The sequence below is a fragment of the Mya arenaria genome, chromosome 4 (assembly GCF_026914265.1).
Source record: "Mya arenaria isolate MELC-2E11 chromosome 4, ASM2691426v1".
Taxonomy (NCBI): Eukaryota; Metazoa; Mollusca; class Bivalvia; order Myida; family Myidae; genus Mya; species Mya arenaria.
This window is the reverse complement of record NC_069125.1, coordinates 63,229,479-63,254,776: the sequence shown is the minus strand read 5'-3', so window position 1 is coordinate 63,254,776 and position 25,298 is coordinate 63,229,479. Positions and strand designations below refer to the sequence as shown.

At 34.8% G+C, this 25,298-nt stretch overlaps 1 protein-coding gene across 1 annotated transcript in view; it reads left to right on the top strand.

The window, feature by feature from the left end:
* The first annotated feature begins 376 nt into the window (after positions 1–376).
* LOC128230977 (thyroid adenoma-associated protein homolog) overlaps positions 377–25,298 on the top strand; it is a 25,264-nt gene continuing 342 nt past the window's right edge. Inside the window, 30 exon segments of the mRNA XM_052943402.1 lie at positions 377–504; positions 2,681–2,766; positions 3,695–3,822; positions 4,175–4,353; positions 6,606–6,687; positions 6,927–7,111; positions 7,330–7,421; positions 7,676–7,926; positions 8,237–8,302; positions 8,854–8,971; positions 9,188–9,260; positions 9,717–9,916; positions 10,494–10,655; positions 10,896–10,998; positions 15,830–16,269; positions 17,399–17,488; positions 17,860–17,986; positions 18,632–18,792; positions 19,091–19,151; positions 19,154–19,550; positions 20,023–20,165; positions 20,909–21,073; positions 21,076–21,095; positions 21,857–21,966; positions 22,206–22,332; positions 22,664–22,783; positions 23,034–23,156; positions 23,440–23,537; positions 23,766–23,972; positions 25,186–25,293. Coding sequence (XP_052799362.1) covers positions 429–504; positions 2,681–2,766; positions 3,695–3,822; positions 4,175–4,353; positions 6,606–6,687; positions 6,927–7,111; positions 7,330–7,421; positions 7,676–7,926; positions 8,237–8,302; positions 8,854–8,971; positions 9,188–9,260; positions 9,717–9,916; positions 10,494–10,655; positions 10,896–10,998; positions 15,830–16,269; positions 17,399–17,488; positions 17,860–17,986; positions 18,632–18,792; positions 19,091–19,151; positions 19,154–19,550; positions 20,023–20,165; positions 20,909–21,073; positions 21,076–21,095; positions 21,857–21,966; positions 22,206–22,332; positions 22,664–22,783; positions 23,034–23,156; positions 23,440–23,537; positions 23,766–23,972; positions 25,186–25,293 — 4,298 coding nt within the window. The 5' untranslated portion in view covers positions 377–428.

Below are 25,298 nucleotides of genomic sequence, written 5' to 3'. Positions count from 1 at the left end.
TATTACATTTATTGCATCATACAGAATGTCCAGTCCTCGTTTATTGGTTACAAATACATCTATACAGCGATCTATGTTATTGATATCAAACCAGACTTGTTGTCTTCTTTAATTGATATTCTTTCATCATTTTATTTATTGCATTAAACTGAATTACGTCCAATTCTTATTCAGCGTTCACCAATAAATGTGTTTTATGTTTCCTTTTACTTCCACAATCTGGTGCATTTCAAGAATTTTCAGTGCAAATTTTATTACGGTTATTATTAAATTCCTTATTGGCTGCTGACTTAATGTATTTGGCAATTTTCTCTATTTCGTCGTATCTATTTCCGTAAGTCAACGCAAACACTTATTGGCTGCTAGCTATTGGCTGCTGGCTTGGCGTTAGCGCGCCCATGAAGCATTAGATTGACACTTGGCACAGAATGCCAGCATTACAAACAACAAAAGAGCTGTTTATTCCAGCTAAATTTAAAAGAATTAACGAAACTTTTAACCAAGGTAACGCAGTCATTATCGACAACATCATGAACATGAGTTTGAAATATAAACCGAGCCGGTATAAGACGTCATTATGGCTTTTAGGAAATAAGATTACACACAACTATTAAAACCATTCCCTTATACATTTCAATGTTAATAGGAAATTTGAGGCTGGAAGTAATGCCATTTCTAGTGTTTCACATATATGGCAACAATTCATTTCCTAAATCACCCCCCAACCTTCGATCTAGCAAATACCAGGTAAAATCCCAGTCCTGTGGGAACAATCTGCTGGTAAAATCCCTGCCAAACGCCCCATGCACCCTGGGTACATCATGTAATTTGAAACTACTTCTTTCAAATTGGGAGAGAATCGGGAAGAGGTGCAATCTTTTTTAGATACCTCGTGAAATTTTGTTTAACTCTGGGAAAGCTTGGCTTAAATGTGGATAAATCCAGTTTAAAGAACGGATATTTCCCGGCACAAAGCCGAGGCCCATTCCCGCTAATTTCAGTGCGAAAACAAAACCATCACATTCATTTGGCGCTTCAGGGCAAACTAGAGGTAAAACAATTGACTGGTGCATAAGATAATTCTCTTCTTGAATTTAAGCCGACATATGAACTCGACCGGTATGGGCTGAGATTTCACATTCATTACATAATGCAAACCATAATCACTCGAAAGCTTTATTTAAGTTTTAAACTTGTTTTTCATTCCATTAGAATAGTCAGATAATGCCTGCATTTATACAGTGTGTGTTATGATAATTTCACTACTGACCATTTTAAACAATAAAGTATAATTTACATGTAATTAAGATTATTAAATTAACATAATTATACTTGACTCACAATTTGCAGTTAGTATGCATAATTTTGCCCTTTTTACCTGAAGTCATTCTATTTACGCCTTTTGAAATTACCAAAATAAGCCTTTATTACTGAATTAAAAAATAATTTAAATTAAAATTTATTCTTCTGTTAATAAACAAACACTACTATTTCTTGTCTTTTTATCAGTGAAACATAAAGTAATATCAGTGAAATATCAACAGTGGAAATATCAATTAGATATTTCAACTGCAAACTAAGGAGAGAAAAAATCCACTCTAAGAACTCATTCTAAATCAATTGTATGTTCTTCCATTTGATTAAAAACAAGTTCCTTGCTTTTGAACCTGTAAATTGTTTAAAACGAACAATTTGATATAAAAAAAATTCTGGCAAACAATTAATATAAAAAATTAATGATTTTTGTTTATTAAAATATACATTGCTTAGGCCTAAAAAATATGGTTTGGTAAGGGTTTCATCCTTTTGAAAAATAGGTAGGGTAGATAAGCTTTTTAGCTCACCAGAGCACAAGGTGAGCTATTGTGATCGGTCTTTGTCCGGCGTCTGTCCGTCAGTCCGTCCGTCTGTCAACAATTGCTTAAAAAAATTGTCCTCTGAAATTACTTGGCCAAATTCAATGAAACTTCACAGGAAACTTTCTTGGGTGACCATCTACAAAAATACAACAAGGGGTCACGATTGATCAACAACAACAACAAAATGGCCGACTTCCTGTTTTGCTTTAAAAAAACATCTCCTCTGAAACTACCAGTCCAAATTCAATGAAACTTTACAGGAAGCTTCCTTGGGTGACCATCTACAAAAATACAACATGGGGTCATGATTGATCAACAACAACAGCAACAACAACAAAATGGCCAATTTACTATTTTGCTTTAAAAAAACATATCCTCTGAAACTACCAGTCCAAATTCAATTAAACTTTACAAAAAGCTTCCTTGGGAAGCATAACTTCTAAATTTACTTCATGGATTTTAATTAAACGGCACACATTGGTTAAGCATAATAAGTGCTAATGCAGTGTACAATAATTTCAGAGTTATGGCCTCTTTAAAGGAATAGTTTGCCATTCCTGTGTCCAGACAGAATTTGTGGGTATTCGTCACTCCTGTGAAAGCTCTAGTTTAAAGTGTGTTTTTACAGGTGTATTCGTTGCTGTCTGCACAGGATTGTTATCTTTCACCAAATTCATATTTAAAATATTTGCATAAACCTTGGTACAATATTGTACTAATCTTGAATGTGTTTGCACACCGAATCATCCATACAAATCAAGCAAAGTTTGTTTTGTCAGGCTTTCAATGTTAGATGTTACACATGTATTTTGTTTTATAAGGTGTGGAACAAGATGATACCTTTAATCTTCTGCGGAGTCTGACAAACGCAGACAATGCCAAACACCTGGTAGATTCTTTTAAAAAGGTGAGAAATATGAAGGAACATCCTTGTAAATGCATGATCTTATATTTATTTATAATTTACGATCTATATACTTGGTGACATTGTTACTGTATTATGATGTACATTTGTATGTTCACTAAAATGCTGTTTTGTTAGGTGATCTTAAAGGTGAAATTTCACATATTTAATAGGCCCTATTATTGCAAAATATTATCATTTAGGCATAAAAAAACAAGAAATAATAATGAATTGATGCTTACATCATATAAAAACATTATCCATGAAATTCTTCCTATTTTTCAAGTATCCCCACCAATCATACTGATAAGCCTATATAGATGGCTTTTGTTATTATCATGCATTTTCACTTTTTTTAATATCAGATGTTATAAATTAACTAGATGTGTCAGATTGTTTTTTGTTGGTTTTGTAATAAACTGCACCAATTACATTATTCCATAATTCATGTGTTTTTTTTTTAATAGGTTCACCTAACTGTATAAGATTCATACCTCACCATATAAGATTTATACCTCACCGTTTAAATGTGGGACCGAATAAGGGCAGGGAAGGTTTCAACAGTAAAACAATTTCCAATTTTGTGCGGCTGCGGGCTATATAAGCATTTTATTTGTATATCATTATCTGTATTCCTATCTTAAAAAAACATAAGACTATTCTAATCCATCTTCAATAACCAATCATTGATGCTATCATGCTCAACTTTTTTCAAGTACTAAGAACATAATTAGTTCCTCTTATGTGTAAAGACATGCTAAGGGTAAAAGTAATTAGTATTTCATGTGTATATAAAGAGGTGCATTATTTTTCATTTAGGCGAAATTTCACCTTGAAATAGCTTTATAATTAGCAAAGTGATTATGAAGTAAAAATAATTGCAATAAAACCCTGTTTAAACTGCATCAGGTTTCATTTTTTTCTTAACCAGGTCTCAAAATGTATTCAGAAGCGACTGTCTAATGAAGGGCTGGAGTCTGTACATCGGCACATTGAGTACCTGGTACAGCTGTTCTTTGTCTGCACGACGAAGAATCCCCTTCGAAGAGTTCTCATAAGGTGGTTTGTCAACTGCATTTAAAAAAGAAATAAGAACAATGGCAACTTATTTAATGTCTTTCTAATGTTTTATTGACAAGAAATGAGAGATTATAACATGATAAAGTCATGATTCAAACATTGGAATCATCAAATTAAAATAAATGTGTAAAGAATATTCTCATGTATTTACAAGTAGTTTTTTTGTGAGCTTTATTTTAAAGACATTTACAAGCATACCGGTATAAAGATGCTTGGTATAAGTCTTGATATAAGTCTTGAGTTTAAGAGGCCATGAGAAAGATCTTGTGGTGCAGCTAAATCTCACAGCTAACCCTCTGGATTATGTTGACCTTAGTAAGGGGTATTTCAGCTTTTTTCAAAGTCTGCCCAAGGATGTGTCTGTGCAGACAGTACAACCTGCCATCATTGAGCACCTGACTGACCTGTACACGGGGGCACAGAATGTCCAGGGATTGGGGAACGATGAAATGCTGGATGTTAGACATGACATTGATTCCATTGCAGCCATCACAGAAAACTTTCCACTTGGTAACTGACTCATTTTTAGCTCGCCAATTCGAAGAATAAGGAGAGCTATTCTACTCACCCAAGCGTCTGCGTCCACGTCGGCGTCACCCCTTGGTTAAGGTTTTGCGTGCAAGCACCCATAGGTTAATATCTCAGCAACTACTTGAGGTATTGCATTGAGCCTTGATTCAATGGTACTCAACCATCCAACCTACGTAATTAACCAAGTTAGATAACTATAGTTTGCATTTAATGCAAATAATAGGCCTTTATTATTTGAATTAGAAATTCTGGTTAAGGTTTTGCGTGTAAGCACACATAGGTTAATATATCAGCATCTGCTTAAAGTATTGCATTGAGACTTGATACAATAGTACTCAACCATCCAACCTACTTTATTAACCAAGTAAGATAACTCTAGTTTACATATAATGCAAAATAATTGCCCTTTATTATTCAACTTAGAAATTCTGGTTAAGGTTTTGCATGTAACCACATTTAAGTCAATATCTCAGCAAATACATTATGTATTGCATTGAAACATTAGATATGTATTCCCAACTATATAACCAACTAAATTAATCAGGTTCTTACCATTAACACTTTTTTGAATATAATGCATATTATGGGCCATTTGACTTAGAAATTGTGATTAAGGTTTTGCATATAAGCACACATAGGTTAATATCTCAGCAACTACTGGATGTATGGCATTGAGACTTTAATAAATGGTGCTCAACCATCCAATCTACGCCCCTTTTTTATTCGACATAGAGATTCTTGTTAAGGTTTTGCATGTAACAACTCTTAAGTCAATACCTCAGCGAATTCATCATGTATTGCATTGAAACTTTACACACAGGCTCCCAACCATTAAACCTTTTTATTTAATCAAGTAAGATAACTCTTTCATATTATATAATTTTTGCCCCTTTATTATGCGACTTAGAAATTCTGGTTAAGGTCTTGCATGTTAGCACACGTAGGATAATATCTCAGCAACTACTTGATGTATTGCATTGAGACTTTATACAATGGTATTCGACCACCCAACCTAATTGAATAAACGAGTTAGATAACTGTATTTTGCAAATAATGGCCCTTTATTATTAGACTTAAAAATTTGCCAACTGGTTCCCATTATGCTATTCAAGGAAAATCACAATTATTTCATGTTGAGTTAAACTTGAAAAATGTTTATGAAATGCCTCTTTTTGGACAACCTAGTTGACACTTCATTTGAGTAGAATTTATAAATTAGAAATAAAATGCACTTTTATTTAAAAGACTATTTTAATTACAGCCATTGTCTTCAATATTTGCACAGTCTGCTGAACTGATCATTTCACCTTTTAACAATGGTTTTGATATTCATTGAATTCAAACCTAATGAGAATATGTTTTAGGAATTGACTTTTAGCCTTCATAATTTGAGTGCATCTAGGTTTCATCAGTATCTAGAAGTTTCATGTTGTCTTCAAACACCAAATACCTCTGTATTCTTAGTGTTATGTGATGAAATAAATATATATCTATATACAATTGAGAACAGTAAAAGTGTTTGAACAGTACTTTAGCTCCAAGATTTAGAAGACTGCTTCATCCTAAAACAAGATTTTAAGAACTAGAGGGTTTCCGTCTGTTTGTCTGTCTAAAAAAACTGGATGCTGCAATGACTCGAGAAGTGTGCTAGCTAAGTTAATGGTACAGTGTACTTGGTAAGATGATAGAGGGCTGTTAGGAGATTATACTCATCATTTTTTTATTTTCATCAGACAAAAGTTGTGGTTGCTATGGCAAAGCAAATATTGAAAAATATCACCTTTTGACTTGATCTTAAAATAGAAAGTATAAAAGCTTTATTCATGAAATTTGGTAACTATGTAAAAAGAATGCCATAAGAGGATTATGCACAACTATTGATTTTTGTCTGAAAGGCGGTAACTTTGTCTTCAAATCAATTGAAAGTACTAATGTTGAGCTTGATCTTGGCATAACTGTAGAATGATAAAAATGCGGTAAGAAGGCAATTAGAAGAGTATCCATGACTTTCTATTTCTTATCACCCCACACATGGGGTTGCTATGACAACAGAAATAGTGAAAAGGTCTTTCTGTCTATCCAGAAAAAATGATACCGCAATAACACAAAGAATATGCAAACTAGTTATTTGAAGTCAGATGGTTTCAGTTAGTTCTTATAAATTAATGATGTCATTTAGATTGTGCCTAAGCTGCCTAAACATGTAACACACTTTCATCTTATCCTTTCAGGCATTACTTCAGTCAGTATTGTCAATGTGGAGACTGTAGAGTACTTATCCAAGCTGAACCTACTCTTCATTAAAGCTACCAGGTACCATATTAGGAACTGTGTAATTCATTTCACAAGCTTTGCATTTATTTTTCTGCATTAAAAATTTATGTAGTACCGGTAGTATGTAAAAGGTAAGTTACTATTTGTAATATTTATTGTTATAAGAATGATACATACAGATGCATGTACAAGTTATTTTGTTAAGAACCATTTTGATATGCCACTTTCTTTTATTGATAATACAATGTTCATACACCATGTTATGTCTTCCATGGCAGCCAGTCTCCGGTACAGCAGAATGAAGTCATGCACCACTGCCTGGTGGCTGTTAAGTTGACCAACCGTATCTGCCAGAAAACTGCCTCCACCTTGAAAACCAGATTACAAGATGCAGAAAGCATGCTTCACTTTCAGCTCATTGCCAGACAATGCATTCTTTGTGATATAGAAGTTCTATACAAAGGTACTCTAAATCTATAAATTTATTTTGATTAGGACACCAAAACTGCTGAAAAGTGTTTACATCTCTTCAAATATAAAAATATGTTGAAAAAGGAAACAATCTTAAAAAAACCCACTGAATTATGTATCATTGTTTTATGTCCTCCTTGAAATGAAATACAGAAGAATAAGAATGAAATATTTAAGTTTGTTTTTGTTCAAATTCTGCATCCTTTACAGTTGAGTTCCTTGTTGATTGTAAGACAACTAGTGCCATGAACATCTGCCTCATGTTAAAGTGTTGCAGTCCAGAAATCGACATTCTTCACTTGGTATGATTATAATATTTTAGTACAATGTTGGCTACTGATAAATATTGAGAACAACTTGGAGTTCTTAAGTTGTAATTCTGCACATTTTACCAAACAATTTACCCTTATATTTTAGTAGACAAGTGCATGTATATGTTTAAAATCGAATTAGTGGACTACAATGTATAAAACAGAATGGTTTATTTTGTGGTGTCCACCATTCAATTATAACATCATGTCAGGTGAAGAAAACATTTGCATCATTTTTCATTCAGCTGTCGAAGACGGCCTTTGGACACCTGACCTGGGTCCATGAGCTGGTCCCATCCCCTTCATCACCCCTTAGCTGGGCAGCCAACCTCCCACTTGACAGACTGTCCAAGACCTGTCTGTCCCCATCCAGCTACCTATGCTTCTGTTACGGAATGCTGACCATGGCTGCCATGGAAACACTTTTAGGCCAAGCTGGAGGAAAGGTGTTCCTGCTTCATGGTCTCTTGCCAGAGTTTCTGGAACTAGGAGAATGGTGCATATCTGTTTGGCTGTTATATATATGTCCAGGCACATGTTGTACAGAAAGAGGAATGAACTCAATTAACTTATGTTCTTTATACAACTTAAAATAGGTAGTTTCATATGCGAGGTTTAGGAGATTTTATTTGTTTGGATATTGAACTATTATCCAAGTAGAAAATGTAATTGTTGACATGAATTAAGTTATAGTGTCATGTATCATGTTAATAACATACATTTTAGATTGAGCAATATTAAATACTAATGTACGTACTGGGGTTTTCAGTATTTAAATTTCCTGACATTATTTTACTTGTTTCCAGTTGCTCTGATGTTGGGAGTAAGCTGTTGGCTGCCAAGTCTGTCTGCTTTCTGACGCAGAGAATTAGGTAGACTTTTGCACTATTGGGTTTTCATTAGATGACATTACATGTTCTAGGTAGAAATGTGTATAACTATGGGTATAATAAAATACCAAGTTGTTCATCCTTTGTGTTTTACTTACATACTAATTGTATTCATTCTTTGGTTCTAGTGTCTCTATTGGGGCATATTCAGTATATAAATATGCAGGGCATGAACATTTGTGTTGTACATTTACTTATTTCAAACAATTTGTTTTGTAAGAATTTGATCCTGCCCAGTTTAAGCTGCTAATAAAACGTGTTGTGTATTAGTGTCACTGTGGACGGAAATAAATAATAGCCTTAAATGCATAAGCTTTCCATTAATAGTAAACTAGTAAGCAGTGTTTCATGATTGTAATATACAATTGATACAAGTAATACACAAAATAAATTGATAAGTATAAACAAGTTTTTCGCTAAGTTCCCATAACATATTTCAACTGTATTTTAATGTTTACTTTTTTTAAATTAAATTATAGTTAGTTTGTAAGTTAATTCTTAATGGGTTAGTTACCTTTCATAATATTTTCTAGAGATAACTTAGCCATGACAACAGCTACTGATGATGTGTGGGGTCATTTCCATGGTGACAGTGTTGCCATGCAGACCATTCTACAGTTTGTGTTCACTGCCTGGGAGGATGCTATTGATGTAAGAAAAACTGAGTGCATATTGAGTGCTTTCAATGGCCAACACTGTGCCCTGTCTGTTGCCTTAAATCATTATGTATACATATTTTTTTTTTTTTTTTTTTATAATAACATCCGTGCACAAGAAATACCTAAGGCCGTTAAAATATAACTGGTTACACAATTGAAAGAAGAGAATGGTCAGTCATTTGGCACAGCAGTTTTATTTTTCTTCCAGGCAGTGCGATTCACAGTGAGAGACATATTCCAGAATGTGCTGGCCATTCACATTTACTTTCTCAACCGTAAAGGTATAACCTATATCCTATCTGTTTATGACCAGTATCACCAGGTGTTAGTATGGTATTTATGTTTTCAAAAAAATGTCAAAAAGTATTTTCGTAAATTTAGAGTCGAGTGTCATTTGTTGGCATCATGGTCAAATTTATAACTTTGCCATAATTATAAAAAGTTTCCAGATATTCACATGATACATTTGTACTACCAAGTGTGGTTTCTACTTGTATTTTGGTTCCCCCCAACACAAGACCACATTCTCACGCAACATTGTGCCAAAGAGGGTACCCTAGCATAAGTTAATATATTTTCATTCCCAATTATTGTAAAATAAATAACATTTTAACTTCTTGACCATGAAGTGTACATAAATAGATCATTGACATCAACTCATGGTACTCTTGTTTCATATTGATCAGGTGTGATTGTTTTACATGGGCTGACAATGCTAGAAACTGTTTTTCTTTCAGGATTATCTATCATGGATGATCCCTTCCTTCACAAGCTTACCTGTACCATTCTCCATGATGTGCCTTGGTCTTGTAAAGGCAAATATGGCACCCTGGCAGCACTGGTAGGCCATCTTGGAAGTGCCAGGATGTTGCAGTGGCAGTCTGGGATAGCAGCAGCAATTTTGCAGCAATTGCAGGAACACACTCTGGCCTGTTATGTAAGATGAAATGTTTTGATTTAGTATTCATCCACTTGCACATTATGCATAAAAATAATTATACCCCCACCAAACAAAATTTAAGATGTTACATTGGAGTGAGCTTGTCAGCCATTCTGTTGGTTTTGTCTGGAAGATAACTGATGAAAAGTTCAACAGATTTAAACAATTGTTGCAACAGATGTTAACACCATAAAATACAGGTCATTTTCAACTTTGGTTTGATGAAGTTATGGGCCCCTTATCAAATTCTTTTACAAAAAGAAAATATAAAAAAAAACACAATGGTGATAAAAGAATCAATGGATTAAAATAAATTTTGGAACATTTATTTCTAAATGAGTAAATGTTTTCCATTCTTGTGTCCAGGCGAAGTGTTCGTTACTCCTGTGAAAAGTCTGATATTATTTTTTTCACTCTAGAACAATTCATGCAACATAAAAGCAGGTCTTCTATCCATGATGAATGCTCATGAATTATTCAATTTAAACTGGGAAAAAAGGTCGTCATATTAACTGCAGCTAAGGATTTATCGAGTTACTGGGGTGGTCAATTTATTTGAATAATGCTTTTCCAGGCCAGTGAGCTGTATGAAAAGTTATTCCTAAGCCACATGTTTGAGATCTTGGTAGCTGATCAAGCAGATACAGCCAAGCAGACATGGTTCAGTGAATGGGTGGAGCCAGTTATCAGGGTTCTCTGTGGTCCAACCACGCTCCAAAAGAAGCACACCATTGAGGTAAGTGTGATGAAAATTGCAAATGATAATACATGACAGGGGGTTCCTTTTGAATCATTTTTAAAAAAACAATTTTTTTGCCATAGAAATCATTTTTGTTGACACATCAATATTTAGTAACATGTTAGACCCTGTTTCAACAAGTAAAAACAATAAATACTGTTTATGAAATTTAGTATTTACATTTTATTTTATTAAATGTTTTAAAAAACTAGTATAAATGTGATGCTTTTATTACAGTATGTGTTACCAAGGTTACTGAAGTGTGGTGAAAATGTTTTGGCAGACATGGTTCATTGGTTGTCCGGAAGGCTAACTGAAAAGCAGTCAAACATTGAATCAGGTATATATGATACATTCATGCAGGGATCATTTTTATTCTGCATCTCGCCTCCTTTGGCACATGATTTTTACAGATTATCCATTGATTTTGTTCATGTGACTCCAGAGGTGGCTTAAATATGAAACATATTCAATAGTGGACAAAAAACAAACATAAAGGAGGCTTAAATACAAGGCATATACAAAAGTGGACAAAAAACAAACATAAAGGTGGCTTGACTACCAGGCATATACAATAGTGGACAAAAAACAAACATAAAGGTGGCTTGAATACGAGGCATATACAATAGTGGACAAAAAACAAACATAAAGGAGGCTTGAATATGAGGCATACAAAAGTGGACAAAAACAAACATAAAGGTGGCTTGAATATGAGCCATATACAATAGTGGACAAAAAACAAACATAAAGGTGGCTTGAATATGAGGCATATACAATAGTGGACAAAAAACAAACATAAAGGTGGCTTGAATATGAGCCATATACAATAGTGGACAAAAAACAAACATAAAGGTGGCTTGAATATGTGGCATATACAATAGTGGACAAAAAAACAAACACAAAGGTGGCTTGAATATGAGGCATATACAAAAGTGGACAAAAAAAAACAAACATAAAGGTGGCTTGAATATGAGGCATATATACAATAGTGGACAAAAAAAAACAAACATAAAGGTGGCTTGAATACGAGGCGAATACATGTGTGGACAAAAAACAAACATAAAGGTGGCTTGAATACCAGGCATATACAATAGTGGACAAAAAAACAAACATAAAAGTGGCTTGGATATGAGGCATATACAATAGTGGACAAAAAACAAACATAAAGGAGACTTAAATACCAGGCAAATACAAAAGTGGACAAAAAACAAACATAAAGGTGGCTTGAATATGAGGCATTTACAATAGTAGACAAAAAAACGAACATAAAGGTGGCTTAAATACCAGACAAATACAAAAGTGGACAAAAAGCAAATATAAAGGAGGCTAGAATATGAGACATTTACAATAGTGGACAAAAAACAAACATAAAAGTGGCTTAAATATGCGGCATATACAATAGTGGACAAAAAACAAACATAAAGGTGGCTTGAATACCAGGCATATACAATAGTGGACAAAAAACAAACATAAAGGTGGCTTGAATATGAGGCATATACAATAGTGGACAAAAACAAACATAAAGGTGGCTTGACTATGAGCCATATACAATAGTGGACAAAAAACAAACATAAAGAAGGCTTGAATATGAGGCATATACAATAGTGGACAAAAAACAAACATAAAGGTGGCTTAAATACCAGGAATATACAATAGTGGACAAAAAACAAACATAAAGGTGGCTTGACTACCAGGCATATACAATAGTGGACAAATAACAAACATAAAGGTGGCTTGATTATGAGGCATATACAATAGTGGACAAAAAACAAACATTAAGGTGGCTTGAATACAAGCCATATACAATAGTGGACAAAAAACAAACATAAAAGTGGCTTGAATATGAGGCATATACAATAGTGGACATAAAACAAACATAAAGGAGGCTTGAATACAAGGCATTTACAATAGTGGACAAAAAACAAACATAAAGGAGGCTTGAATATGAGGCATATACAAATGTGGACCAAAAACAAACATAAAGGAGGCTTGAATACCAGGCATATACAATAGTGGACAAAAAACAAACATAAAGGAGGCTTGAATATGAGGCATATACAATAGTGGACAAAAACAAACATAAAAGGTGGCTTGAATATGAGGCATATACAATAGTGGACAAAAACAAACATAAAGGTGGCTTGAATATGAGGCATATACAATAGTCGACAAAAAACAAACATAAAAGGTGGCTTAAATACGAGGCATATACAATAGTGGACAAAAAACAAACATAAAGGTGGCTTGACTACCTGGCATATACAATAGTGGACAAAAACAAACATAAAGGAGGCTTGACTACCTGGCATATACAATAGTGGACAAAAAACAAACATAAAGGAGGCTTGAATATGAGGCATATACAATAGTGGACAAAAAACAAACATAAAGGTGGCTTGACTATGAGCCATATACAATAGTGGACAAAAAACAAACATAAAGGAGGCTTGAATATGAGGCATATACAATAGTGGACAAAAAACAAACATAAAGGAGGCTTGAATATGAGGCATATACAATAGTGGACAAAAACAAACATAAAGGTGGCTTGAATATGAGGCATATACAATAGTCGACAAAAAACAAACATAAAAGGTGGCTTAAATACGAGGCATATACAATAGTGGACAAAAAACAAACATAAAGGTGGCTTGACTACCTGGCATATACAATAGTGGACAAAAACAAACATAAAGGAGGCTTGACTACCTGGCATATACAATAGTGGACAAAAAAACAAACATAAAGGAGGCTTGAATATGAGGCATATACAATAGTCGACAAAAACAAACATAAAAGGTGGCTTAAATACGAGGCATATACAATAGTGGACAAAAAAACAAACATAAAGGTGGCTTGACTACCTGGCATATACAATAGTGGACAAAAAACAAACATAAAGGAGGCTTGACTACCTGGCATATACAATAGTGGACAAAAAACAAACATAAAGGAGGCTTGAATATGAGGCATATACAATAGTCGACAAAAAACAAACATAAAAGGTGGCTTAAATACGAGGCATATACAATAGTGGACAAAAAACAAACATAAAGGTGGCTTGACTACCTGGCATATACAATAGTGGACAAAAACAAACATAAAGGTGGCTTGACTACCTGGCATATACAATAGTGGACAAAAACAAACATAAAGGAGGCTTGACTACCTGGCATATACAATAGTGGACAAAAACAAACATAAAGGAGGCTTGGATATGAGGCATATACAATAGTGGACAAAAAACAAACATAAAGGAGGCTTGAATATGAGGCATATACAATAGTCGACAAAAAACAAACATAAAAGGTGGCTTAAATACGAGGCATATACAATAGTGGACAAAAACAAACATAAAGGAGGCTTGAATATGAGGCATATACAATAGTCGACAAAAAACAAACATAAAGGTGGCTTGAATATGAGGCATATACAATAGTGGACAAAAACAAACATAAAGGAGGCTTGAATATGAGGCATATACAATAGTGGACAAAAAACAAACATAAAGGAGGCTTGAATATGAGGCATATACAATAGTCGACAAAAAACAAACATAAAGGTGGCTTGAATATGAGGCATATACAATAGTCGACAAAAAACAAACATAAAGGTGGCTTGACTACGAGCCATATACAATAGTGGACAAAAACAAACATAAAGGAGGCTTGAATATGAGGCATATACAATAGTGGACAAATAACAAACATAAAGGTGGCTTGAATACAAGCCATATACAATAGTGGACAAAAAACAAACATAAAGGAGGCTTGAATATGAGACATTTACAATAGTCGACAAAAAACAAACATAAAAGGTGGCTTAAATACGAGGCATATACAATAGTGGACAAAAAACAAACATAAAGGTGGCTTGACTACGAGCCATATACAATAGTGGACAAAAAACAAACATAAAAGGTGGCTTGAATATGAGGCATATACAATAGCGGAAAAAACAACAACATAAAGGTGGCTTGACTACCAGGCATATACAATAGTGGACAAAAAACAAACATAAAGGTGGCTTGAATATGAGGCATATACAATAGTGGACAAAAAACAAACATAAAGGTGGCTTGAATACCAGGCATATACAATAGTGGACAAAAAACAAACATAAAGGTGGCTTGAATATGAGGCATATACAATAGTGGACAAAAAACAAACTTAAAGGTGGCTTAAATACGAGGCATATACAATAGTGGACAAAAAACAAACAGAATGTTCCCCCAATTTTTTTTTCATCTGGAATTGTAGATGGGCGTAACCATGATCAATGAATGAAGCAATTTCAGAATGAACTGGTAGTCCGAATTTTCAATTGTTTTCTTTAATGCACACATGTATATGTTTTACATTGCAATGCCACACATTCATTGGTTCTACGCTATGCTTGTGTTTGGGCAGAAAAGACACTAAAAGATATACTATGTGTATATCTCCTAAGTTGTTTTGATTATAAATGATCCAACATAGGAAAGAAAGCCAATATTTGTATGAAGTCAATTGAATGGAATTGAATACTTTATATATGAAAAACTACTGAAAAAAATCAGTAGTTAAAAGTTTAAACATAAACCCTCTTTAATGGCACAGGGTAAAGGACAAAGACATAGAAAACAAAAAATCACAAACAAGAAACATGGAACAACAACACAAAACTCGACAAACAGCACAGTGCATAATATATACTACCGGTATATAAAAAACTATTGTTTATCAAGGATTGTTAGGTACCGCCTTGGAACGGTCAGTAAAATGTTAAATAAAATCGATTTTGTTAAAAATCCTCTACTAGTTGCAAGCAGTCCTCATGCCCTCATGTTTTTTATTTCTCATAATAAAGACCAACGAACAGCTCTAAAAGAATAATTAAATCTTAGAAATAAACATATACCAATGTACGGCAAAATGCTGCATTGTTCAAAAAACGACTATTTCTGTCATATAATTGCTATCATCGGCAATGTTCAAACTGTACATGTAGACTACATAAACTACAGAAAAATAATTCCGTATTTCTGGATTTAGTGATATTTGGAAATGGTTTTAAAGATAAGGCATCATTTGTGTTTTTGCTTTTAAATTAGATTGTTATTATGGAGGTTGAGTGTACCAGTTTCCCTTACCAAAATACAAAAACTAATAACATGTACTATTTATTTTCAGGAAATGTGATTGGAGCATTGATATTGTGTCTACGTAGAGCTAGAGCCATGGGACAGCTTAAGTCTGGCAGTAAGAGAAAATCACTGTTAGAGGAAAACTCTCATCAAACAGCTAAGCCAGCAAAGCCTTCCAAGGAAGGCTCTAAGAAAAAGACTAGTCTGAAGGAAACAGAAGAATGCAGCACCAGTGACATGGAAAATATATCACAACAATCCAAGGACCTGTGGTTAGGGATTGTTGACGTAGGTTTGCTGGAGCATGCCCTTGTTTGCAAGGACGAGCAGGTGCGACTGGATGCTTTTGCCCTCCTGTGTGAGAACCAGAAGACGGCTGAGCCTGTGGAGAACTGCGAGATCTTGCTCGTGAAGAGATTTATACCCAGCAACCTAAATAATCAGAACTCAGCATTCAGGCAGCAGTTTACTGCTCTCATTAAAAAGGTTAGTTGTCTCTTCTGAATTCTGCATTCAGGCAGCTGTTAAAAACTCTCATTAAAAAGGTTAGTTGTCTGTTCTGAATTCGGCATTCAAGAAGCAGTTTACTGCTCTTATTAAAAAAGTTGGATGTCTGCCCTAAACTCAGCATTCAGGCAGCTGATTTTTGTTCTCATGAAAAGGGTTAGTTGTTTGTTCTGAACTCGGCATTTAGGCAGCTTATTTTTGTTCTCATGAAAAGGGTTAGTTGTTTGTTCTGAACTCGGCATTTAGGCAGCTTATTTTTGTTCTCATGAAAAGGGTTAGTTGTTTGTTCTGAACTCGGCATTCAGGCAGCTTATTTTTGTTCTCATGAAAAGGGTTAGTTGTTTGTTCTGAACTCGGCATTTAGGCAGCTTATTTTTGTTCTCATGAAAAGGGTTAGTTGTTTGTTCTGAACTCGGCATTCAGGCAGCAGTTTAACACTCTCATTAAGGTAATCAATCCATCATTAATACAAATTGCTACTGGTAAAATTTCATTTAAAAGTTACAAAATGTTAATTTTGAATATTTTTCACAGTGAGCTTTTTTATATAGACATTATGTTATTTAAGAAACAAATTAATAAAATTACTATAATAATCGTAGTAAAATATTTTTTCTTAATATCTCTTTAATGTATCATAATTTATCAAAATAATAGCGTCAGTATGGTGTTATTTAAAAATATAATCTGTACAAAAATAATATAATGGTTAAGCAATATAAATTAAACTTAGAAACAATTTCAATATAAATATCTTAAATGCACCAACACATCTTTGCATCCTAATAATGGATGGTATACCTTAAAAGATCAGGTGTCTGCTCTGGTATATTATTACTAATCAATATCCTGTGAATTGAAAGAAGAACAAGTCAATCATTATAAGTTACTCACAACTTATTCAGTTTGGTTTAATAATTTTGTGATGAGGCTTGTGATTTCACCAATCAGGTGTGTTTAATCAGACCTTTTTTTGTGATGTTTTAAGTATCTTCAAATAGTTTTTCTTTTTTTATAGCTAAACATTGCTGTCAAATTGTAAAGTGATACTGTTTTTGAATGTTTGTGATGTATAGTATTGTATAATCTTATCTATATTTTCCCACAGTTGCTTTTAAGAATGAAGGAAAGTAGTGGACCCTTGAGAAAGCAAATGTCTAAAACTCCTGCTGTCAAGCATCATCTTCAGAACTATATGGTAAGAGCCATCATATGTGGCATAGGATTTTAGCCCATGTTCTGTTCTCCAAAGACAAAATGCCCCTGCAATTTGATAGCCTTGGTGCCGTTGGCATTTTCATGTGATTAGGTATTTTGCCAGCAACAACATCCACATGTGTAGCAAGACCCTTTTTACCTTTTTGTTTAAATCCAAATTAAATACAAACTCACCCAAAATGTCATAGATTCGAGCTACACAACAGACAAATTCATGGCTCCTTAATCAATTGAACGCTACTTGTGGCTTCCCATGATATGAAGTCAAGTGCAACTTAAAATTAAGCTCAAACAGATTATAAACTAAAACTAATACCAAGGAGACAACGTTTGTACATGTGTGTGTTCCAGGATTTCCTGCAATGGTTGAGGGGTTGTATGTTAGACAGTCTCTATCCTGGGGCAGTGTTTGCCCAGAAAACCACCTGCCTCACCACTCTGGCTCTGCTCCATGCAATATTTGGCTCCTTGGAGAAGGGTATGGCTTATTTCTTATAATTGATATGTATATAGTTAGTCCTGTTTTTGATAACACTGTGAATATACATGTATATCTTTCTCTATTTCTAGCAAAAATCTGCATACCAAAAGGTTACAATGGTTACAACTATTCAATGTTCTGCCACAAAGCATGGCAGACCCATAGGGAATAAACTTTAGTTTACAATTAATGACTTTTGAAAGACTTGTTACAGGGTCTTCAAACTAGCCATTGTCAGTAAATGGTCCTTATTATACCCCTGCATTGCAAAAAGAAGGGTGGGCTATATAGGTCATGTCCGTCATCCATCAGTCTGTCCTTTATTGTTCCGGTCCATATTTTCCAAATTATGGTCAGATTTTAACATTATTTGGCGGAAGTGACCATTCATAGCATGAATATGTGTGCCGCTCAAGACCCATGTCCCTTCAAGGTTAAGGTCAGAGCTACCTTCTGAACTTAGTATGATTTGGAGTCTGTTGGTTAAAGGTCAAGGTTATGGTGATCTTTATTAAAAAAAAAGGTGCCTTTCTTGAAGGGTGACATATCTGACTTGCGTTATTCTAGTTTTATGATAATATTAATAATAAGAACTTTTGTTCATTATTAGGCTATACCTCAAATTTTTGGTGCTTATTCCAGGCAATGAGGCCGGATGTGGGTTCAGCTTCTTTCCGGGCTTGCGGATGACGGACATCCATACCCTGCTGTTCTGTCTCACGGACACGTTCGAGGACAACAAACATGAGGCTGCCAGAATATTGAAGACACTGGCCACCCACTCTGAAACGCAATGTTTGATGGTAAGTCAGCATGTTATGTATATGAAGTGAAACTTTTGACATTTCAATAAATGAATTATAATAATAAGAAGAAGAAGAACAGGAATACACATAGTATATGTATTTTTTTGTACTTTCTTTTGGATTAAAGCATTTAAGATTTTTAAAGCTATATAAGAAATCTCTACCATTTGATTATCAGTCTTATCAATTTGTGTTTGCAAATGTATAGAAGACTCGCAACATTTACAGTATAAAAGATCCTATGTTATGAGACAGTAAAATTAAGTTGCTGCATGAGACTTCTCATATACTTTAGACAGCTGATATCCTGCAAGAGGTATTTGACCTTGCCCTGACCTTGTCCCAAAGTGCCCGACCCAGGACAGCACGACGGGGGCATACCTGTTCTCCGTGCTCACCCAGCAGCCACGTGCAAGGGACATTCTTTTACAGTATATACACCCATCAGGAGGCGGGAATGATGGAGGCAGTCTGACTGGTGACACTGGAACAGCACATATATCACAAGTTACAGGAGCTGTGTATGAAAAGCATGACTTAAATGAAGTAAAAGAATCTTTAGCAAAAGAATATAATGTAAGAGGGAGTGGAGACTCAGAGGTATCGCAGAGCTACTTGTTGTTGCGCATCTTGCTGTCTAGCCTGGAGAGTCAGTACCGTACAGCCAAGACCAGCCTGATAGTGGCAGCAGCCACCTCGCCCCTTTACCCCACCCTCATGTGTATGAGGTATTGCTTCAACAATATACACTTCAGGTAAGCGTGCAGTGTGTCTGCACCAGGTCCCATATTCACAAACATTTTGAGCCAGAGTTTGAGAATCAGGGGCAGATAAGGGAGATCTTAAATGTTTCAAAGAATATTTAATATCTCGTAGAACATGATATTTGTGTTAGATACAGCAACTTTTAGCATTATTGCTCTTGTAAGAATGTTTTGACAACAAAGTATGCAGAATAGAGTTTGGAGTCTCAAACTCAATATGCTTTTGAATATAGTCTTGAGGAGTTTTAAAATTAACTGCTTTTACTGAAGCTTAAAGCTGAAAGTTATATACCATATGCTTTTCTCTTTCTGTTCACTAAAGTATTTGTTTATATTCATGCTAGTCTAATATCAAAACCATACTTAATATGTCATAAATGAACTGTGGCTAGGCTGTATAAATAATTATGCAACCTGAAATTTATGATATTGTTTTTCTCATACCAGTGTTCATCTGTTTCAGAACTATCCCTGATGAATATTTATCAGCCTGGAGGCAGCTACTGAAGAAATTCATCAGCCTGTATATGCAGATATCTGCCATTGTGTCGCCGGTGGTTTGCAACTCCTCACCAGAGGGGAATGTCCCCACTGAGTCACTCACAGGTAATACTCATAATAAATATTTAGTAGTCTGATTGATAAGCATTAGCATAGTGCAGTTATTCTTCGAGTAAATTAGCCAGTTCAATGTGATTACATTTACAGACTAACAATGATTGTTGTGTTTCTAGCTAAGTGAAGTATTGTAAAACACAGTCACAAATATTAAAAAAATAATCATGCTTTTAGTGAAGTTAAGTTATTGCCAGCAGTTGTTAGAGATGAAGAAGCATCTACAGAACATGTATCAACAGTTGAGACTGGTTCTATGGTTTTATTTGAAAACCTCTCTATCCTTGCTTCTCTGTATGTGGAGAATGTGGCCAGGAGCCATTTAACAGTGGGGTTGATACCAGAGAACCTTACAGTAAATGTCAATTACCTTGTCTCTTGTGTGTTGAAGACCTGTCTTACCTTGGTACTTTGGATGTGGACTGTGTAGCCAGGAGCCATGCAAAAGTGGCATTCATACTAAACTGACAGTGAATATCTGTTAACAGTGTCTCTTGTGTATTACAGACTTGTCCTCTCTTGGTATATGGATGTGGACTGTGTGGCCTAAAGTCATGGGACAGTGATGCTGAGTTACTAACAGTGTGTTTACCATGGCTCTTGTGTATAACACACCTGTCAAAGCTTGCTACTTTGGATGTTGACAGTGTAGCCCAGAGCCACAAGATGGTGACATAAATGCCAGAGTAACTGACAATGAATATCTTTTAAACTTGTTCTCATGTGTGTTACAGACCTGTCCTCTTTGGGTATCATGGATGCAGACAGTGTGGCCCGGAGCCACGAGACAGTCATGTTGATGCCGGAGTACCTGACTGTGTGCTGCTGGCGGACGGTAAAGGAGATCTCACTCATTCTCGGCCAGCTCACCTCAGCACTGCCCCTACAGGATGATGATGGGAGCTTCTCAATTTTGAACAGGTAAGAACTCTTAAGTAATGGGTTTGTTAGTATGTATATTTAATTTGAAAGTTATTGAAAACAAGAACTTCTAGACTCATGTTGTGTCATCGGATTGTCAAATAACTGAGCATTTGTAAGTCATGTTTATAGTGAATATTCTAAATTAAAACATATCAGTTTTTATTGATAAATATTAAAGCATGTGAATGGTATGATCTAAGTATAATTTAGTACATGTGTATTGAACACAGCATATTCTAGAGGTTACTGAGAAGTTTTATTGAAAGTATTATCCGCTGCTATGATAAAACTGTATCTGGACATAGATTTTATCTATGACTATACTCATGTTGAATTTCTAAAGTATCATTAAACAGAGTTCATGAATGCACATAGTGTCATTGTCTAAACTTAGTATTCTGTGCAACAACGATTTGACTTAAGTGGTAGGTTGCCTTGACCAGTAGTGACGCCTATTGTCTTAGGGGTGAGTTTTTTGGGAAAAAAATAACATAATAACTCAACAATGGCTCAGGAACATGAAACTTCAGTTGTAGTTTGCCTTTGACCAGTACATCTCTTGTTGTTTAAAAACTTTTGTGTAGAATTAAGAAATGTCAATACCGTATATTGAAAACTGCAATAAACACAAGGTCTGCTATTTTACTGGCAAGTCCCTGCCATTAAATGGCTCAATAACTTTTATTTTTTTAATGTTTTCATGTGGCTATGTTGCTTGTATGAATATTGTACTAGAACTGGAATCTATATTCACTCAGGTCTTGGAAATTGGCAAATACTTCACAAGTCTGTTGCTGGAGTCTAAACATAGAGGGGCATTTGAGCTGGCCTATGCTGGCTTTGTGAAGGTCACTGAGGTCCTCTGGAGGTAAGCAATTATTCAATATTTGTTCTTCCACAAAGTGTCATATTAAAAGACTCTTAATCTTGTTAGGTCACACAAGACTTCATACGCTTTAACACTGATTCCCTCTTTAAACTACATTTACCTACAATTACTTCTTATATCACTTCTTATATCAATTTCACTCCATGTATTATATTGTTTGTTGCTAATCTTAAATTATTAAGTGTAAACATCTCAAAAGAACTGTACAACAATGACAGGAGTCCTAGCCTCATTCTGCTCAGCCTGCCCAGCAAGTGGCTGGGGGAGGTGATGTCTGACATCCGATCACATGACTCCCGCCTCTGTGCCACAAGGAGGAGTGCTGGCGTACCCTTTTATGTGCAGGTAATTCTTACAGGGAATCAGTCATGACATGTAGTTGTTTGCATACATACATTTTTTTTCTCGTTAAATATTGTAAAATAGATTCAAATATCAAATTGTATTTCTGATGAAAGTTGGTAAATCAGTTTTATTTACCCAATGATACTAATAGTAAGCAAGTAATTGCCTTTTTTATGAAATCAAATTTAGACTATAATAGTTCTTTGCTCTTTTAAATTACTAGCTTATTAAACATATATAAAGCTATATTCAATTGATTTGTTTAATTTAATTAATATTACACATTTTCAGTTTTTTCTTCTGATAGATCTGATCAAATGTCCGTTTGCAGGCCCTTGTCACCACAGAGCCAAGTTCGACTGGTCGCCAGTGTTTCAGACAAACAGTGCAGGAGTTACTTGGCCTTGCCCTTGACCAGTCTGCAGTTACCATGGATACATGCACAGGAAAAGTAAGAATCAAATGGCTTTTTTTACAAAAAGAGATAGGCATAGCAACTTTCTGTCATTTCTCTTTAAAATTCATATGATATATAGTGTATTCTCATGTACAATAATTTGTTTGAACTTTTCTGTGTCACAAAAAAGTATTTTCTTTGTTTGTAGACATTTGTATATCAACAGTAATCTGAGCTTCAACATGTAATGATTTGATATATGCATGTCATTAATACTCATATACTTGTTTATTCTTTTTTCTAGGTGCATGCGCTGAACATCCTGCGGGCTCTGTACAAAGACTCCCGACTGAAGGATGATGTAGCCCCATTCATTGCTGACGGGTTGCGGGTGGCCATACTGGGATTCAAGTCTCCTCTTTGGGCTGTAGGTTCTTACAATATCATGTGACCCCTTTCATTTACTCATGGTATAATTTAAGCATGCACCACTTGTCTATCATAGATTGTTGTGTCCATCAAAAGGACTTGAATCAAAGTTTGTATATATAATATTATGTAACAGCCTTATAAAAAGTAGGCAAACAAGGTGTGGCAACAGATGGGGCAGAGTTTGTTGAGGTATTAAAGTAACTTTTTAAAGATTGTGGACTTCCTTTTTTCTGTATTGAACCTGCTAAAACTTGTCAAATGCCTTACATGTATCATAGGTCAGGAATTCAGCCACCTTGTTGATGACTGCAATGATGACTCGGGTTTTTGGTGTCAAAAGGAGCAAAGACGAGTCAACTTTTTCAAGGAAAAATTGGTAAAAGCCTTTATTAAAGCCATTTTTTATTCCATTTAGCAAATTATTTTAATCATAAGCCTTTATTTATTGAACAGTAACAGCCTAACAGGTTTCTTTTTTTACACCACAATTATTCTTACATGAATATTAAAGGAAAGAGTGTCATAATGAAAATTTAGTTCATGTAATGCATTTTCTTTGTAAATAGAAGCCAAACTAAACACTTGTCAATTACCACTATTGCAGCCAGACAGGGCGAACGTTCTTCTACAACTACCCAATCCTGTATCAATTCCTGCTAGGTGAGATCGCCATGGCAACAGAAGACATCGCCCACCGTCTCCACCCAGGGCTGTTTCCTGTCCTGATGGTTCTCGGCCGACTGTTTCCATCCGCCATGGAGGGGACCGATACCAGTCTCAACCTCCCCGCCTTCATACCTTATGTCATCAAGTAAGTACTTCTAAATCCAAAATCAGAATTTGCACAACATTTGGACTTGCAAATATTAGCATGGCTTTTTTAAAAATGATATTTATTAAGACTTTTTTCAGTTCAAAAAAACAAAATCATATTTAGAATTGGACTTGGTGATATAATCCTTTAACTAAATTAAGGCATTAAAACAGCCTTGTTGTTGTTGTTGTTGTCATCATAGTTGGCGATATGCAAACATTTTAACCTTGGCCATAACAAAATTAAACATTTCAAGATATTCTAATGAAACTTTGTACACAGGTAGCCAGAGACAATATGCTTAGTCGTTTTGGACCGAAATTACAAAAAAAAAAAATAGTAAATTTGGGACCGATTTTTTTTACACTTTTTGAAACTGAAATCGGTCTGGCTTGGTCACAATCGGTCCAGACCGGCAAATTGCCGGTTTTTAGAAGCCCTGAATATGCATATACATGTATGTTTTAGCTAGGCCCACAACCCTGGCTTTATTGGTTAAATTATCCAGAAGCTCCTTGTTTGACAGAAAATTCTTGTTTTATCTTATTTGAGGACTGCTTTATGACATGTTTAACTGTTTGTTTTTTGATGGATGATGTGCATCATTTTTCCTTATTCATTGAACTATTGAAATGTACGTTTGAATGATCCAATTTGGAACCTATTCCCTAGATTATTTGAATGATCTGCAACAATAATTTGTAATGCCATAAATTTGTATGACTAATGATAATTAAAGGCATTGCAGTAAACCTGTAACATGTAGTATAGACTTTTATTCAAATAAAATACATGTTGCAGACATGTTTAGAAATTTTGGTTGTTTGTCTCATGTTCAAAATTAAAATTTCAATAATTCGCTTATCTATGGTGTCTTATTCCTGCCATTTGGTATTTTCACAATACACAATAAATAGCTGGGTGGAAATCAAGTGGATTATAAATTGTATTTTAGTCCTGCCGCACTGCACATTTTTGGCCTAGCCACTTGAAGTATGGTTGTATTGTTGAATATGAAATGCCACTGCATGGAGTTATGATCTAAATCATAAAATTAAAAAAAAAACACAATGAGTACTTGAGCTACCACAAAGAGAAATGGGTCTCAAAGAAAATGTTTGAAATATCAGTTTGGGGCATTATGCCTTCAACAATTTTATAGTCAGTGCATAGTTGCTGTATGATATTGCAATTACATCATTCTTTTCAGATGTAGTGCAAGCCCTGTTATGAAAACAAGAGAAATGGCTGCCAAAGCTCTGCAGCCATTGGTGGATAAAGACCATGTGACCACGGTGTTTTCTGACCTCATGACCTTGTTAC